The sequence below is a fragment of the Leptidea sinapis genome, chromosome 12, assembly GCF_905404315.1.
Source record: "Leptidea sinapis chromosome 12, ilLepSina1.1, whole genome shotgun sequence".
NCBI classification, from domain to species: domain Eukaryota; kingdom Metazoa; phylum Arthropoda; class Insecta; order Lepidoptera; family Pieridae; genus Leptidea; species Leptidea sinapis.
Window position 1 is genome coordinate 6,052,729 of NC_066276.1, and position 19,851 is coordinate 6,072,579.

A 19,851-nucleotide genomic window follows, 5' to 3' on the forward strand; every position below is an offset into this window, starting at 1 on the left:
TAAACCTGAGAAATATTGATCAAGTTTGCTATTTATGACTTAAGCAGTAGCTATCATTTTCACTTGCACGATAAATTAGCATTTAATTTTCCAAGTCTTCAATGAATTAGGTAAAACATATAGATATATAAATAATAAATAAATATATAGATATATACATTAATAATTTGAAATTATAACGAATGTGTTTTTCTCTGTTCAACTTCAGTGTTACTCAATTAGTCATAATTTTGTATAGCGGGGCCGTGTCGAACATTATTGTTTCGGAAATATTTTTGGTTTTTAGTTACATTTCGGTTATTAAATTAATTCTCTATTATTTCTAATACCGAAATTAGTGTTCAGTGTACAAAAACTTTAAAATATTAAAATAACTGTAAATATAATATTTAGGTCTAGGTTTAGTGTAAAAAAACTTATTTATACGCATAATATAAGCAGAACGACGACGTACTGCTGCTATATGACTATTTTGTGAGGAGTGAGAACAAAAGTGCTGTTTGCAACTTGTGCAGCAAGAGTCTATGTATCAGTCCTAAGCCTGTTTAAGTATGAAGGAAAATTCATTGATTGATGTGATCTATTTAAATTTAACACCTCGTACCTAGTTTAGTGACCTGTCTAACACCCAGTAACTAACTGATTCATAAATACCAAAATAAATGCAGATTGTTTAATATTCTAATTAATAGTAACTAACTGCTAACATAAATAAAATGTTGTGCTAATGTTAAATTAACAAATGGTGAAATTTAACTAAGCAGTAAAATATAACGCTGTATAGTTACTTGTGAATTGTAATTTTTAACAGTGTTATAATAATTAGCGTTTTGCTTAACATGTTATTTTTTTTCGTATAAGCATTTTAACAAGTTAAGCAATATTAACGATTAACCCCACCTCTAGATACTACTACCGCTGCGGAAACAAATGGCGCTCTGAGAGAGAAGAAGCGGCGCAAGAAACTCTCCCAGCATTCTTGTTTTGCGCTCTTTAAAAAGTAGTAGTAGTTGCGTCAGTCACCTGGAAGCAGTCGGACTTCCTCGGCACGACCATGGCGATGGGCTCGCACAGCCCACGCGCCGTGTGCAGCTTGTAGAAGCGGAACACCTCGCACGAAGACGTGCTCACGCCACGCTTCGGCATGAACCCCAGCCCACGCTGCAAATGTCAAACTTTATTACAAACACTTACTGAAACTCAAAACTTTTAATGAATCGAATAGACATACTAGCGTAATAGAAAAACACCCTTATGATTACGGAGAGACTAAATTTAAAATGTTCATGTGTGCTAGTATTACAGATTTTACTGAAGTGTCTAGTATTTTGATTTTAGACAATCCCAATGACAAATATTGCTAAACGGCGTCATTATTACGTATACAAAATTTTATTTTCTAAGACATATTTTTTTAAATAAACATAATCTTTAGAAAATAAAGTGTTTACTTCGTATATAAAATGTACTCCAAAATATTTTAGTGAATATGTTCTACGAAAATATGCATCACGAAGCAGTATTGTAGAATCAGTATTTACCTGTGAAATGTTTCTTTATAATATAGATTGTTGCTGTAGATAATAACACAATCTAACACAGAACACGGCACCATTATATTTTTAATTAATATCCGTTAAAACACAGAACAATTACGATAAAAACACTCAAATTAAAATGCGGTCCAATTCGACAGGAGACTAATGGACACTAAATTGTTTCAAAACGGTTTCACGATCCATCTATTCCGTCTCTTTCTCACCTAGGTTTTAATGTAAGGAACTATCCTTACTGTCACACAGGGTTTGTCTATTACGCTAGTATACTAAGATAATGGTTCAAACACTACAAATTATCAGTTGATTAACTAGATCTTGTTAGCCCATACCAACGCGACGTTAATATTTAGAATACCTGTTGAGGACTGAACGGGTCGACTCGACGGGTCGGGTGCTCCTCGAAGTCAATATACGATTTTACTGAAGAAAGTTTGGCTATACCTTTATTGTGGACTAGCTGACCCAACAGTAATACACTTAGGTCTATTCATAATAAAAAAAAACTCTTGCAAATGGAATTTTGGAAAATCCTTTCCAGTTTTTAGCTGACCTCTACTCGGCGAAAAGAATATTTCTACCAAATTTCAAGTCTTTAGCTCTAGTGGTTCCAGAGATATCGTGATGAGTGACTATATATACTATCCTACTGGTATATCTATATATATATAGATATACCAGTAGGATGCTTATTTACACAGTTATACACTGTACTAGATTTTAATTGATGCCATATATTAAAATTTGACTCACCTGCGGATTGCCGGACAGAAACTGGTTGAGGAAATGCACATAGGGCGCATCATCGACCACTTCGTAGTAACGGATATTTCCATCTCCTTTCCCTGCCAGGTATACCTGCAATGTAATACAAACTTTTACATTTTCCATGCCTGTCATCAAGTCAACGGACAAGCCCTTCTTTTGATCTGAGGCAATACAAAAAATTGTTTTTAAATCCAATTTTAGATAAATCAAAGTGAATATGCGGGCTAAATTTGTGATAAGTTTTTTAAATTAAACTATTTATTATTATTATTAAGAGTCCTAACTATATTCACAGGCTAAAAGTCTTCTAAAGAAAGTGTTATTTCGTTGCCACATAGGAATTTTTTATTAAAAAATAAATTATGATGTGAGCAGCGGTAAAACCTACCCACCCTGTTGCTTGAAAGTAAGGCATAAACATATAACCAAGTCAATTAAGAAGGGAATGCTTTAAATATTTATTGTATTATGATTGTGAAGTGCGGGAATACGCAATCCTAAAAACTAAGTTAGGATATCATCCCCACCATCTGGATGTGTGGCGGTCCTCCACAGTGCAGTTTTCAAGGAGCTTTCTTCCACGTACTACAAAGCTGTGGAATAAGCTTCCTTGTGCGGTGTTTCCGGGACGATACGACATGGGTACCTTCAAAAAAAGCGCGTACACCTTCCTTAAAGGCCGGCAACGCTCTTGTGATTCCTCTGGTGTTGAAGGAGAGTGTGGGCGGTGATCACTTAACACCAGGTGACCCGTACGCTCGTTTGTCCTCCTATTCCATAAAAAAAAAAACTAAACAGCCAATACAGGCACTGGTATGCTGTGATGGTCATTTTAAAAATGTCTTATTATAGACAAGTATAGTTGTTAATTATACCAAAGCTTCTCTAGCAGACAAATTAAATAGAACGGCCATCTTAGGGTGCCATGAGTTTAAGGTTTACCAGTGGGAGGCTCCTTTGCACAGAATGCCGGCTAGATTATGGGTAGCACTACGGCGCCTATTTCTGCCGTAAAGCAGTATTCTGTAAACATTACTGTGTTTTGGTCTGAAGGGCGCCATAGCTAGTGAAATTTCTGGGCAAATGAGACTTAACATCTTATGTGTGACTGTATTTTAAGGTGACGAGCGCAATTGAAGTGCCGCTCAGAATTTTTGGGCACTGCATTGTAATGGGCTGGGCGTATCAATTAACATCAGCTGAACGTCCTGCTCTCCTCGTCCCGTATTTTCATAAAAAAAGTTACTTGCATGGTTTAAGACATTTATTGCTCCATACAGGAATTTCCACTTAAATGGAACCTACAGGCTATGTTATAAAAAGTGTGTTACAAAATTGCATATTAGAGCGTACAGTAAATAAATAGTAATTAAAATAGGTTAAGTAGGTAAGTATAGTTTATTATGTTATATAAATTTCTAATTTCTACTACATATTATAATATTTTATAAAAATTATAATACTTGTACGGGACGGTCGACATTAACAGTCGAGCTACGGTTAAGACACTACTCGCTACACGAGATTACATTGATTCATCGATAACGAGTTACTAGATGTGACAACAGAAAATATTATTTCTATTTAATTAGTTAACTTACCATGTTGGTATCATAGTCGTAGTAGGGAAAGACAACGCCAGAAGAGCTGTCAATGGTCTCACAGACTAACGGTTTACTGAGATCGTGCTGCTCCCACACGGCGTACTGTCGGTCGCTGTATCTAGAGAAGCCCGTGGTCAGTACTCTGCCCTGGTTGCCCAGGAACGTGCACTTCGACGCCTTGGTGCCGCTGTGGCATTGGCCTTCCTGAAATCGAGTGCAAGAACCACATGAGACAGTATTACACAAAAAAAATTTGTAAAACAAAATTTTGTGAACGATGCCAGATGAAGCCACAATCTGAGAACAAAGCATACAAGATTTTATGACGATACGTCACTCGAACGGTTAGCTCAGTTGGTTAGAGCACTCACACGGAACGCCAGAGTTTGTGGGTTAGAGTCGCGCATCGTTTATAACATTTTGTTTTTCAAATTTTATTTGTGTATTAATCCTAGAAGTGAGGGTGATCACTTCATCAATATAACAAATTGATTAGACAGTTTTAATTATAATTAATCTACATTTATACAGTGGAACCTCTTTTGATAGAAAACCTTAAAAACTCGAAAAAAATCGCGTTCCCTTAGGAACGAACTTTTGTGATGGTGTTCATACCTGCATTTCATTAGAAAAAATATTAAAAATCGAAGAATTTGATTATCTTAACGAGGATTGTATTAACCGATGTCATCTACAAGAAGCCTTAGATAATACGAAAGTCTCTTGTTTCACCTCTTAAAATCAATATAAGTTGAACGAATCTAAAACTTGCAGGACAAGTCAAATACTTACTATCAAAACCTGCATAATATTTCTGCAATATATAGACCAGAAAAACAATTTTTTGCGCGTATCATCAATTTAAATTTCAACAATATATTGTAACCCTCAGATAATTTGTACGTCAAGATAGTCTCTTGTTCTTAGACAACTGATAAAAAACAGGCCAGTGACAAGCTACGTCTTACACTCGCGATTTGTAAGACACTCAAAATTATGCATCTATACTTAATATATAAAGCTGCAGTGTTTGTTTGTTTGTTTGAACGCGCTAATCTCTGGTACTACTTGTCCGATTTGAATGATTCTTTCAGTGTTGGGTAGTCCATTTATCGAGGAAGGCTATAGGCTATGTTTTTTTTTTCAAAATTAGGGATCCGTAATAAAATTGCTATTTTGTAACACAAGGTGTAAAATCGAAAACCTATTGACAACAGAACAAAATGATGTACAGGCTATAATATAGGCAATATTTTATTACTTATAAAACTATCGCGTGAATTATACTTTATATGGCAAAACAACGTTTGCCGGGTCAGCTAGTATAATATATGAACTTAGTTATAAACTCAAGAACATGATAAGGAACTTAAATTACGAAGCTACTGAGACTCTTATTCGTCAATGTCTACAGTTAGGTTAGTCTAAAGCTAAACACATACTCACACACACATACACATTCACACACACAACACACATCCAAAATTATATATAAAATAGTAATTTAGTTGTCATCATTAGTTGCATAACCACCATTGTTAGTCACCTTAAAATATGTTGATGTATGTTTTCTTACGGCCGTTCCCAATATTAAGTCTATCTACCTATCGTTGAGTTTTCTGTCCCAATAAACTTATCGACAGTAACTCACCTTATCCGTACACGCTGTCTGTCAATGGGATGGACGTATAGTTTACCAGCGATAGAAGTTTGTATGGAAATTGCCATTCACGCGTCCCAATATAAGGCGATAAGAATGACTTATCGGGTATATTGGGACCGCTTCAGATTATTGACAGTAGAAGGTAGTAATTTATCACTATCTGTAGATAGTATATTGGGAACGGTCGTTAGACATTTTGCATTGCACAACTGGGAAAAGACATACCCCCATGTCACGGGCTATCCTAGTTTGGGGGTCGAGGGTAATTTTAAGCAAAATTGTATTTTCTTTTTGCACCAAATAAAGAATTATTATTATTACTTTGTAACAACACAAAATAGAGGTTAGTTCTAAACTCAACTTTTTTAGACGTTTTCACAGCCGTCATAGTCTATCCAGACGTATCAATGATCTAAGTAACTTACGGAAAGCACGATTCCCCGCCTGGGCTCTATGATCCTCAGCTTCTTGTCCTTGCAGGTGGTGGCCAGCAGTGATCCGTCCCGGTTGAACGACATGCAGTAGATCACGTCGCTGTGGCAGTCTATTATCTTCACCGCCTCACCCTTGCCGACGTCCCACACGAATATCTACACAGTCAAACATTTAATAGTGGCGTTACATACAAACATAACATCCACGGCTCCGAAACAAACATTAATATTCACCATACAAATGTTTGCACCTACTTGGGATTTTTTTTTAATGAAAATACGGGACGAGACGATCAGGACGATCAGCTGATGGTAATCTATACGCCCTGCCCATTACAATGCAGTGCCGCTCAGGATTCTTGAAAAGCCCAATAATTCTGAGCGGCACTACAATTGCGCTCGTCTCCTTGACAAATAAGATGTTAAGTCTCATTTGCCCAGTAATTTCACTAGCTACGGCGCCCTTCAGACCGAAACACAGTAATGTTTACACATTACTGCTTCACGGCAGAAATAAGCGCCGTTATGGAACCCATAATCCAGCCGGTATCCTGTGCATTGCACAGGAGCATCCCACTGGTAAAAGTACGTGCTGCGGCCTCTACAGAGTAAACCAGCCAGTAGGGACTCACGAGCGAGCAGTGATGCACGCGCGCTTTTTAAAAATGAAGAAACATAATTAAAGCAATGCATATTAAAGGTCATTCCGATCGAAATTTAATATTTTTAAGCGTCCTAAAGACACTGAAACAATCTAATTTAAAGTGATTATTATTATAATGAAATTACCATTCATGATAGCTACCTATTTTTTTCCTACATGCTAAGTAGGTTTGACTATGTCGTGATCTTTCAACGCACACATTACTATCTGCAACTAATATTTTGATTAGGTTTGACAACGAAACTTTTAGGTAAAGAAGTCAACCCTAATTTCGTCAGAAGAGGTGAGAGTTACGCGATAGAAGGAGAGGTAACTTCTAGGTGAATAAAAATGTAGGTTAGTAGCGATGTGGCATCTGAATTACATCTCATTGTATGAACGCAAGAGTCCCTATTTCTTTATTTGATTTTGCGGAGTGAGATTTCCGTGCTTGTACTATTAAATATTCTTTACACCTACTTGGATTTGAGCCCGGGCCTTATTGCCTAGAGGTCGGAGTTACTAACCAATAGTATATTAGGCCGGAATAGCGAGTAATTTATGCCCGGTATCTCCTCACATGCGTTGTTGCGGATTTACTTTGAGATACGCACATGTGCTGTAGCAAGATTACATAAATTTCGGCGTCTTGAGTTGAGTTCATTTGATAAATAATCATTAAAGTAACATAATTATTAATTTTTTTTTATCTATTTAAATAGATGTAAGGGCCCATCACACAGCAACCTTTATTATGATCTATGGATACTCTGTCCATGTATCCCCAGAACAAATACCAAAATTTTACCAGTGGGAGGGGCCTTTGCACAGGATGCCGGCTAGATTATGGGGACCACAACGGCGCTTATTTCTGCCGTGAAGCAGTAATGTGTAAGCATTACTGTTTCGGTGTAAAGGGCGCCGTAGCTAGTAAAATTAATGGGCAAATGAGACTTAACATCTTATGTCTCAAGGTGACGAGCGCAATTGTAGTTCCGCTGTGAATTTTTGGGTATTAAAAGAACCCTGAGTGGCATTTAATTGAAATGAACAGGGCACATCAGCTGATCGTCCTGCTCGTCTCGTCCCTTATTTTCATAAAAAACAAATAACGCCATACTTTGGGAATTACCGCCCCCAGGATATTTAAAATTACTGCAGTAAACCTACATAATTAAAAGCTATTATAATAATTACATTATAATGCCATGTGGTACATAAAATGGAATTATCATTAAGATGGTATGCTAATGACCTCATTAAGCGCGGAGTATTTAAAGTTCATAGTCATTAGAGGTCACATGAAGAAGATATTAATACAAAATAAACATAAGTATTACTTTCACAAATATATAACTAACTAGCGGACCCGACAGACACTTGACAGTTGACAGTTGACGTTTACTTGACAGTTATCCTGTATACACGAGATCAATTTGAAAAATCGCCCAGACGTTGGGAGGAGATCACTAACATACATAGGAGAATTATAAGCCGACTGTATTGAGAATTTAAAACAATCTCAAATTCACTGGGACACTAAAAATATCATCAAAATCGGTCTAGCAATTCAGTTATTAATTAATTATTTTGTATAAGGAGGTGGCTCAATTAGTATGAATCTAAATCATCCTCGAATCGACTTGAACACACACAGAAAATTTCATTCAAATCGAAAGAAAGAAAATTATTTTATTTTATCACATAGTTTAAAAGACTAAAATAAAATATATACAATAAAACAAGTGCTGTCTAATAATCTAAAATAAAAGCAACAATAATTGTTGTATGTGATCAAATACAGGTCTCTCACTCAGCATTGGGCAGTGGGAGCAGCAGTGGGAGCTTTACTTGGGTGTCACCACGGATACAATCTGGTCAAGTTATCAATCAATTTCTAACTAATTAAAATTAAATGATGAGAAACAAAAAAAAACACTAAAAAATAATAATAAAAATAAAATAACAAATGGATCCAGCCGTTTAGGAGGAGTTCACTGTTGACAGACGTACTAGACGTTTTTATAACACTAGAAATAAGGGATTGCTTGTAACTAATTCTAGTAGGCTTCATAAGATACATAATAGCTTTAAGGGTAAATGTATACACTTCTACACTAAAGTCCCAGCCACTGTTCAGGCATTATCTATGAATAAATTTAAATGTTTTATAAAAAAATGGCTCTGTCGTAAATCCTATTACTCCACTGCTGAATATCTAAATGATAGGACAGCCTGGGACTAGATTGTGATTATTTTATAGCGATAGAAATGACTGCACAATATTGTACATTTTTATTGAAAAGAGCGCAAAAAAAAGAATGGTGGGAGAGTTTCTTGCGCCGCTTCTTCTCTCTCAGAGCGCCATTTGTTTCCGAAGCGGTAGTAGTATCTAGTAGTATAAGAAATGACATCAAAAAGAATTCTAAAGGAATCAATTTTGAGAAAATAAATGCCTTTTTATGCCTTTTTTTATAGTAAATAGACGTACTTCTCTTTTCCCATCCAGGGACCCCACCAAACTACAAGTACCTTGCTGTAGAACTACATTATTTCCGAGAAACTGTTTGTGTCTGTGCATAAAAATCTATAATCACATCCCAAAAATAATAAGAGAGGTATCGTCAAATAGGAATTTCATTTCTCATCTAAATTGAAAATATACCTTAGTAAAAACTGCTTATATTCATGAGATGAATATTTTCAACTAAAAACTTGACTATATACTATATAATTCTGCTACTAATCTTTTGTTAAATTTATATTTTTGTAGTTCTTATGATTTAGAAATGTATTTTATAAAATTTGCACGTCATAAATGTGTCAAACATGTTCTTAATAATATCTATGTAACATCAATCTAACATGTTTATGCAAATAAAAACTTTGATTTTTGACTTTGACTTTGACAGACGTACAGAAGAATTATATACATAAAGATAAGCTATCAGCCAAATGTTATTTAAAGTTGCGTGTTGCAATGCTGTTTACATATTTCCGACCGCTACAATTGATTAAAAATATCGAAACAGTTGAACATTACATCTAATGAAATAACTGTACGACTGTAGTGTTACGTCTTACCACGGAACATGTATTAGATAAGATTTATTTATTTATTAAGAAAACTTACAGCTATTTATAACTATGTTGACATCTATTTGTATAACTAAAAGCCATTAACTAGTTTTCACATATATGATTCTAATCAGTTTTTAAAATTACTAGAGAGTTACGCTATCTTACAATCTATTACATTAATACTATGTATAGAATTAGTACTATATCATAATAACTACATTTTAAAATTACCAGCAAGAAGTTTATATTTATAAAACATAATTACAGTAAATAATAATATAATTAAAGTTTACATTGATTTTGTTGAATAATTTGAAAACTTAGGTGAGAAAGTATGATTTGGTCATCAGATGTCGAATTGCACTAGGTTTAGTTGAAAATGTGTCAATTTCGGAGTAAGCATTTATTTACAAGTTCATTAAATTTGATACTTGTACGGACGAAGAAGGAATTACGGCGATAGAAAGTTTAATAAATGGAGATGACACGTGTTATATCGACTGCTGCAACGAGCAGAATCGATTCTGAAAAATTTCCTTTTTTTGTTAGATATGTATAAGCCGGTACTTTTATGTTTCGAGTAATGGATCTCATGCTGAGACAGCTATTTTTTATTTCATTATTAATAAATATTTGAGAAATTTAGATAGCAAAACCAAATATTTAATCTTCATGCTTCAGAAGGCAACTATGATATTAACAAATTACTTATGATCCAACTATTGAAAGTTCATATTTCACTAGTTGGTTCATAAATTGCCAAGGGATAGTATCGAAACTGGTAGATTCAATATTTTCCATGATTTTATAAACCCATCATCGAAAATGAAATATATATATGAATTGCAAATTAAAATCTATTAGCAGGTGTAAGCAAAAGAAAACACATTAAATTACCTATCTTTTAAGGGTATAACTTTTACAACATTTTTATAATTTATCATTTGAGATCAAAACACAACTTCAAACTGCTCCACTGTAAAATATGTGATTTGTAGGTACGATAGTGTTCGTTGCGGCAGTCGATATGAGCATTTTATAATACCAAATACAGCGATCCCTTCTATACCGCGATATGCTTATAACACGTGACAAAAATATTATAATATTGATTACTTAATGTGTTAACTGCCATAAGACATCCCAATTAATTATAACCTCTACTATATACCACTGGACTGGCGGCTGTCAAAGTGCTTTTGTGCCTGTTTGATATTCGCCATTTTGGCGCTGTTAGCGAGAGTCTGCGGTACTAAAACGGTGATGAGAACCTTAGCAAACATCGATAGATGGTGGGGAACCATTTACAAACAAAACATTGTGTACTTTACAACGTTGATTCTTGAAGTATAAATAACAAGGAAAACGAACGAAATTATTTCAAAATGTAAAACTACTTCAAAGTATTGTACTTTCCTTCGCAGCCATTAGTATTATACGTCAAAATTAGTTCTCTGGACGCTCGCGAGTGGGGCTTCAAATAGGCACAAAAATTTGCAGTCAAACATATGGAATAGCCTGTCCAGTGGTATTTATACAGGTGAGTGATTATAACATTTATTTAACTACTTACTGTGTTAGTAAACATCTTATATAATTATCACTTTAATTAGAAATAACTATAATAGCATAATATATTCAGATCTTTAGTAAATTGATTCGTGTTAGTTGGCACTACAGTAGTGCCAATTAACAGTTGGAAGCATCATTACGGTAGATGGTCGTGCCCTATATAAACCAGAGCGCTCAATTCGAGGGAATTATCCCAGCGGATACTCCATAGGGAGTGCCGCTTGCGACTCTCTCTCCCCAAGAGAGCACTTACCCAAAGCCAACCTCAGGTGGTGTTTAGTGGGTAGGCAGTTAGGTCTTACGTGAGTCCCTCATAACGCGCAGACTTAGGCTGCGTTGAATGAGCATTTACCACCTCCCTCCCGTCGTTATCCCGGAGGGTAGGCCTTTCCCTTGTTTGGGCGTAAAAAAAAAATCGAGGGGACATTACTTATTGTGAATTCTAAGGGGTAACGCTGTCCAAATTTTAATAATTATTAGTAGAAATTGTAAAATACAAATAGTACAATTTTAAGTGCGTTTAAATTACCAACCCCTTCTACACACGTTTTCTTATTACCCAATTTCAATGGTCTGGTTGAATGCAATGGTTAAGGTTACTGTCTATACTTGTATGACTTTCTTAATGATAACACAGATTGGAAATGGAGCGACCGCCCTCAGACTATTAAATAATAAGTTAAATTTTTCGATAATACTTTGTAACCATATTTTTTATGAAAAAAAAAAGCCCGCTGAGTTTGTTGCGCCCGTCCTTCTCAGGTCTGAGGCATTCTTTTGAAATGGGTGGTAGTTTTTGACTTTTAATAAGTGATTTTATATCCTATTTTGAATAAAAATATTTTGAAAATGTAAGGCCATATAAGTATAAGTTCCAATCAAACTCCGCATCAGTCACAACTGGAATAAGTTGTTCACGGACATCACTGTAACGCAGATGAAATGTATTTCTATTTGAAAATTACCAGGTAATCGAATCCCGCGCTGAGCAGGATGTTCTCTGCCGTGGGGTGCCACTCGACGTAAGCCACTCGCCGCTTGTGACCGTGCAGTTCCACGAGCCACTCTGTCAGATGCATCGACAAACCGCCGTCGGGAATGTGCCATAGCTTCACCTGCCACCGAACACCATGAAAAATAAAAAACTTAGTCTGGCCATAAAAACTGTTACAATTAAAAACAAACAAAATATAACATTTGAATTTGGAATCTGTCATTTTTATATGATTGTTCATTGAGTTTTCTCATTTTGGCGCCAATATTAATATAAGTGGGGCGATAAAGAGAATCGAATCGCTGTGATTGCATTACACAAAGTAGGTATGGAGTCAAATGCAATTTTTAGAACTCTCCATACGCTTGGTATTAGTAAAATATTTGTATATTGGGCTATTAATAGGTTTTTTTTTAATGAAAATAAGAGACGAGACGAGCAGGACGTTCAGTTGATGGTAATTGATACGCCCTACACATTACAATGCAGTGCCATTCAGGATTCTTTAAAAACCCAAAAATTCTGAGCGGTACTACAATTGCGCTCGTCACCTTGAGACATTAGAAGTCTCATTTGCCCAGTAATTTCACTAGCTACGGCGCCCTTCAGACCGGAACACAGTAATGTTTACACATTACTGCTTCACGGCAGAAATAGGCGACGTTGTGGTACCCATAATCTAGCCGGCTTCCTGTGCAAAGGAGCCTCCCACTGATAAATGAGGTATAATGAAACCTCCTCTGTTTGTGACATAAAAAGATCTGGCCGTCCACGTAGTGTTCGTACGGAAAAGGTGGTCAAAGCAGTAAGGGAAAGAATTCGAATAAATCCTGTCCGAAAGCAAAAGATTTTATCTTCGTCGTCTAGTCCCGATCTCAAGACCCGACACTCGCGATTTGTATGTCACTTGAGTTAGTGTGCGTGCATTGTTCAAAATGGAGGCTAGCTGTCTATCTCAATTTTTCTCGATATTTCCACAGCTGCCACAGTTTATGGCGATATTAATGAAACACGGTGTACATCATCACACCGTCATCTATATAACCATTCTAAGAAAAAATAATCTTATTTGAAAGATAATTTTTCAATTACCTATCCTAGAAATTTGAATTTTATTATCAATAATACAAAACATTGAATAGGAAGAATTTTCGTCTTGAATTTTTAGAAAATATTAACTGCTTATCACAAAATATAATAATAAATACAAAATATATCCTGAGTTAGGTTATCCGTACATTGTACTTAATTTATCATGTACGTGAAGGTACACTATGGGTTACGTACATAAGGTACATTAGATAATATAAGTTAAAACACCACGAGAATGATGTCATCAAAATACACAAGCGTAGGTTTATTCTGTGGACACAGTAGGTATCTACTCCTGGTGTAAATGATAGTTTAAGTGCTTGATAAACAATGTGATATCGGTTACATAGGATTTCAATCGATACACGTTAACCACAACAATAGTACGTACCTAGTATACAATATAACCTATGGACATTGAATAATATAATATATGTCGCAGGTATATTGTCAAAGCCCTGATATTATAATTTCACTAGTGATATTATATTTATTTTGACAGTAAGGGACGAGATGAGCAGGACGTTCAGCTGATAGTAATTGATACTCCCTGTCAATGCACTAAGGATTCTTGTGAAACCCAAAAATTCACCTTGAGATATATGGTGTTAAGTCTCATTTGCCCAGTAATTTCACTAGCTATTTCGCCCTTCAAGTCGAAACACAATAATGCTTACACATTACTGCTTCACGGCAAACATAGACGCCGTTGTGGTACCCATAATCTAGCCGGCTTCCGTGCAAAGGAGCCTCCCATGGAAACCGGTAGATTGTCAATCGACTTCATTTCTTACAATTTAAATGCCTAGTTTTAGTGACATTGTAATGTCACGGGTACACCATAGTGATATTGTAAGACAATGATATTTTGACAATTTTACTGGTCGTCAGTTTATGAGGCCGTCTCTGATTAGTCTGTTCCTTATTTTTATTGTCAATCAACTAATTGTTATTTAAGCGAATTTGCCATTGTTCACTAGTAGGTCCCAAAAACAAATTTACACTGTTAACCACAACGCACGAGCCGAGCGTAGCGTGCCGCGGCAGCGGCAGGCGAGTGCCAGAACCGAATTGACCCTTGTTCACTTCTATTTCAACAATAATTTCAGATAGAAAATTGCATATACACTCTAATGTTTATTATTATTGTTTTGCAAATTGAGCATGAAAAAAAATTACCAATCAGATCGCTCGACGCCTCACACTGTTAACTTCATTACTGATATACCTAGATTTATTATAATATCACGGCTTTGACAATATACCTACGACATATACATTATTTTTTTTAAATGTCCCTCCAACTTCTCCAGCACCTGCAAACAACCACCTTACCTCAACTATTAACTAGACCTCTCCATGGACCGTCGTTCAATCAATCATTGACATGAAATCTGTAATAACCGTGCCGCGAACAGATAATAACGGCGCGAGTAATTGCAAGCGAGCGTGTGGTAATTACCGTGCAGTCGTCGGAGCACGACGCGATGATGTTGTCGTTGAAGGGGTTCCACTTGATGTCCAACACGGGGCCCTTGTGACCCGTCACGCGGCTCGCGTTGAAATCCAGCCGCCCGGTCTACAAACAGCACACGTGTCAAATATACTTTAAGAACAGCAAGACGTTCATATGACGGAGAGTGAAACGCCTTGACTATTACACTGAGGTTCTTGGAAACACGTCAGCATGAGACATGAACTGCTAAAAAATTTCAAAAGATACGGTGTCATACAAACGAAACACTGCTGGTGACAGAAAGCGGTGACAGCGCACAAACTGTAAATGCCTTCATGACACCAGTAATAAAAATGTGCAGTTTTATTATGAGCTACGACCAAGACGTTCAACTGAAGGTAATTGAAAAACCTAGAATTCTGAGCGGCTCATCACTTTGAGATAAGATGATAAGTCTCATTAGCTAGGTAATTTCATGCGCTCCTGTGCCCTAAATCGAAACACAATAATACTGCCTGTATTGACTGATTTTCGACAGAAAATGACGCCGTCAAAAGTCAGCCTGAGATCTATAGAGCGAACTAAGACTTCGCTCAGACTTTACTTAAAAACGCGAGCTTGGGTTTTGCATTGGGCTGTTTTCAGCCCCAAAAAAGCTTGAGCTTAGCAAAATCTTAGGTGTTAATTGACTATAAAATCGTAATCAAAGATTACGCTAAGCATTTCTTTATTGAAAATAAAGGAAGAGACGAGCAGGACGTTCAGCTGATGGTAATTGATACGCCTTGCCCATTACAATGCAGTGCCGCTCAGGATTCTTAAAAACCCCAAAAATTCTGAGCGGCACTACAACTGCGCTCGTCACCTTGAGACATAAGATGTTAAGTCTCATTTGCCCAGTAATTCCACTAGCTACGGCGCCCTTCAGACCCAAACACAGTAATGCTTACACATTACTGCTTCACGGCAGAAATAGGCTATCTATATATCTAGCCGGCATCTTGTGCAAAGGAGCTGCCCAAGCTTATCATATCATATTATATGCCCACCTTCGCACGACACGCCACAAGTTAGGATATCATCCCCACCATCTGGATGTTTGACGTTCCTCCACAGTGCGGTTTTGAAGGAGCTTTCTTCCACGTACTACAACGCTGTGGAATGAGCTTCCTTGAGCGGTGTTTCCGGGACGATACGACATGGGTACCTTCAAAAAAAAGCGCGTACACCTTCCTTAAAGGCCGGCAACGCTCTTGTGATTCCTCGGATGTTGCAAGAGAATGTGGGCGGCGGTGATCACTTAACACCAGGTGACCCGTACGCTCGTTTGTCCTCCTATTCCTAAAAAAAAAATACGTCTTAGCGCAAGTTTACTTCTCCATCCAAAATTTGGCTTTTTAGATTTCCGGCGAAGTTATAATGTAAGTACAATAAGTAGTGAATAAAATAAAAAGTAGAAAGACATTCGCAAGCAAAAACATCCTATGAAAAATAATAAAATATCAATATTCTTTCCAAAACAAACACAACAGATCAACCCTGAAAAAATTGATCAGCATTCAGCAGAGATATCAAAAACAATAGGCGCTAGATGTGACACACAACAAGTTTAATTATTTATTCTGTGACATAACTTGATTGTATATTGTTGCCATATGCTAATTTAGCTTTGGCTGTATCACACGTATAACGGACAAGGTTGATTGCATTCCAGTATCAGGCAATATCATCTAGCCCGGCAGGGACTTGTTCTATTTGTGGTAATCAATCAATATTTTAATGAAGCTTCATTTTCATAACATAATGGGATTTTATGTTCAATTACACATAATTGTAGCTATATATTTTATTATTGTAATAATGATATTATAATTAAATCTTAAATATCTGGACAATGAAAAACACACAATGTACAAAACTTGAACAAAAAAAACGAATAGGACATCTGGATTCGAACCGGGGTCTTCTGCTTTCCGGATCACCAAAATGGTTAGCGATCCTACCTACTAAGCTAGAGGGGTTCCCGCGTTCGAATCCCGGTTTGTTTCCGAGTCATGGATGTTTAAATGTATTTATGTATGTTTATATGAATTTATGTATGTTTAAGTAAGTATATTACTGAAACATAGATAAATTATTAATAGTCTTGTAACCCATAACACAGGCTATATATGCTTAACTTGGCAAGATAATTTGGAAAAAAACATGGATAAAACTACATTTTTTTAAATTTAAACCTAGCTAGATCTATTTTATGAAAACCTTTGGAGGCGTTTCCGATATATATATATGTCGCAGGGATATGATAGTAAACAGTGATGTGTTCAAATCTCGGAAGATGTTTAAAGAACAACACGATTTTATCATTTCTAAAAACAAATCTAGTGATTTGTTCAAATGCCAGGGTTTGTTCCGTGAAATGACAATGAGTATATATCATATAAAAATATAAATCAAGATATAAATCAAGAGTTCACCTGATGTTTGTTTCTAGTCAACTCATAAACTAATGAATGGATTTTAATGGGGATTACTTCATGGAGTGCAGTTTAGTCCAACTTGAGAGATAGGATAGTTTTTATTTCGATTTGGGACCCATAATTATATTTATTTCCAATATTTGTTTTGTATGTACATATTTTCTATGAGAGAATTTATTGACGCACAGTTTGACAGTTCTGCTGTGAAACAATTTCATTATAACAACAGGAAGCATATTTTGCGAAATAATTACTGATGTTATGAAATATTATTGAGAAATTCATAAAACAACAGTATTTTTTTATTATGTACAGAAATAACGTCTGTCGGGTCAGTTAAATTGAAATATTTTACTTAGTATGGCAATGAAAAATTCAATTTCTTTTGTTTTCACTTTTACGGTCTACAGATTATTGTATCACATTGTGGTATTGTAAATAGGGAAGTAATTCATAAATAAATGATAGTTAAAAAAAGAACTAAAAAACACGCTATAGAAAACCGAACTAAAACATAGAAAATTATTTTTTTTATGGAAAAGGAGGACAAACGAGCGTACGGGTCACCTGGTATTAAGTGATCACCGCCGCCCACATTCTCTCTGTGTCGGCCTTTAAGGAAAATTAACACCAATTTCTGCCTTATAGACGATAGATGAAAATCATATAAATCAACAAAAATTCATAAATTAATCTTATTTTGCAAATTGAAAAATGGAAAAGCGTGTAAAAAAGCGCGCGGTACCATATACCATATTAAGCTGTTTTTGTGTCTTATGAAAAATAAATTATATTGATTATTTATAACTTTCTGCCAAAGCCCTGATCTCGCCACATTTCGACCTTCAATATGTATTATTGACATGTTTATCGAGACATAGATAATGTCAATGTACTAGTTTTATTAGACAAGGTCCAACAAGCAAAATAGGGTCATTGCCGCCAAAAGCAAATTGAAACAAACAAGGGGACAAAGTACTTCCACTTGTCGAGCAACGTGTGTTTCATAATCATATTATTATGACAAGTTGCCTCATGCCATTCCCTATTAAGATAATAAATGAATTAAGACATATTATTGCATCCTTCACATTATATGATTATAGCTCGTTAAAAAGGCAAAAAAGGCATTTATTTTCTCAAAATTGATTCCTTTAGAATTCTTTTTGATGTCATTTCTAATATACTAGATACTACTATCGCTTCGGAAACCAATGGCGCTCTGAAAGAGAAGAAGCGGCGCAAGAAACTCTCCCAGCATTATTTTTTTGCGCTCTTTTCAATTAAAACATACAATTTTGTACAGTCATTTCTATCGCTATAAAATAATCATAATCTAGTCCCCGGCTGTCCGATCAATTAGATATTCAACTGTGGAGTAAAAGGATTTACGACAGAGGCATTTTTTTTTAAAAGATTTAAATTTATTTATAAATAATGCCTGAACAGTGGCTGGGACTTAATTATAAAAGTGTATACATTTACCCTTAAAGCTATTTATGTATCTTATGAAGACTTAGAAATCCCTTATTTCTAGTGTTATATAAGATGACCATAACATAATGGCTTCAAAATGTTATTTATATTTTTTAGACCATGCATTATTTACACCATGGAGGTTTCATGCAGGGAATTGATTTTGTTTCAAGCAAGCTCAATTACAGTGTCGCTCAGAAATTTTGGGTTTTCGAGAATCCTATTTATAAATAGACATAAAGAAGTTGAAAAAAACACAAAGCCCCAAAAGCACCCAAAAAATACCTATTCCATTTTTTATGATAATAAGGGACGTGACGAGCAGGACGTTCAGTTGATGGCCCATTACAATGCAGTGTAGCTCAGAATTATTGAAAAACCCAAAAATTCTGAGCGCCACTACAATTGCGCTCGTCCCCTTGAGACAAAAGATGTTAAGTTTCATTTGCCCAGTAATTTCACTAGCTATGGCGTCCTTCGGACCGAAACTCGGTCATATTTACACATTACTGCTTCACTGCAGAAATAGCATAGCGCCGTTGTGGTACCCATAATCTAGCCGGCATCCTGTGCAAAGGAGCCTCCCACTGGTACTTTTGTAGACTTTCTACAAAAATGTTTTAGTTTTGTATCTTTGACGTTCCTAAGTGATTTAAAATCCTATTTTGAATAAAATATATCAATTTCCTATTTTACTGTTTTAGTTTAAACAATACATATAGATTGTCAGTACGGTACTCACATGATCCAGAGGTAGTACGAGGAATGCTCCTCCACCGGCGACCTCAGTGACGATGGCCACAAACTTTGGGTTGACCGCACAAAAGTTGGAGTCGTGAGCGTTCCTCGTTATTTTTATATTATCGTAGCATCGCTCGCGTTTGAACGGGACTCCATATACGTGCCGGAATTTGGAGCTTCGCACACCCCGGAACCATACCTGAAACATTTCGAAGCTGTTCATTCTTCTTCCACCACATCGATCATGTTGAGTCTTGCAAATAACTGTTCGAAATGACTGGTTTTATAGGA

The 19,851-nt window shown here is 35.9% G+C and overlaps 1 protein-coding gene across 2 annotated transcripts in view; it reads right to left on the reverse strand.

The window, feature by feature from the left end:
• LOC126967169 (coronin-2B-like) overlaps positions 1-19,851 on the reverse strand; it is a 40,463-nt gene that overhangs the window by 8,800 nt on the left and 11,812 nt on the right. For both annotated transcript variants that reach the window (XM_050811633.1, XM_050811634.1), the window contains 7 exons: positions 19,562-19,759; positions 14,870-14,986; positions 12,287-12,436; positions 6,017-6,181; positions 3,926-4,132; positions 2,310-2,414; positions 1,024-1,161 (listed from right to left, as the gene is read on the reverse strand). In XM_050811633.1, coding sequence (XP_050667590.1) covers positions 1,024-1,161; positions 2,310-2,414; positions 3,926-4,132; positions 6,017-6,181; positions 12,287-12,436; positions 14,870-14,986; positions 19,562-19,759 — 1,080 coding nt within the window. The remainder of the gene's footprint in view (positions 1-1,023; positions 1,162-2,309; positions 2,415-3,925; positions 4,133-6,016; positions 6,182-12,286; positions 12,437-14,869; positions 14,987-19,561; positions 19,760-19,851) is intronic.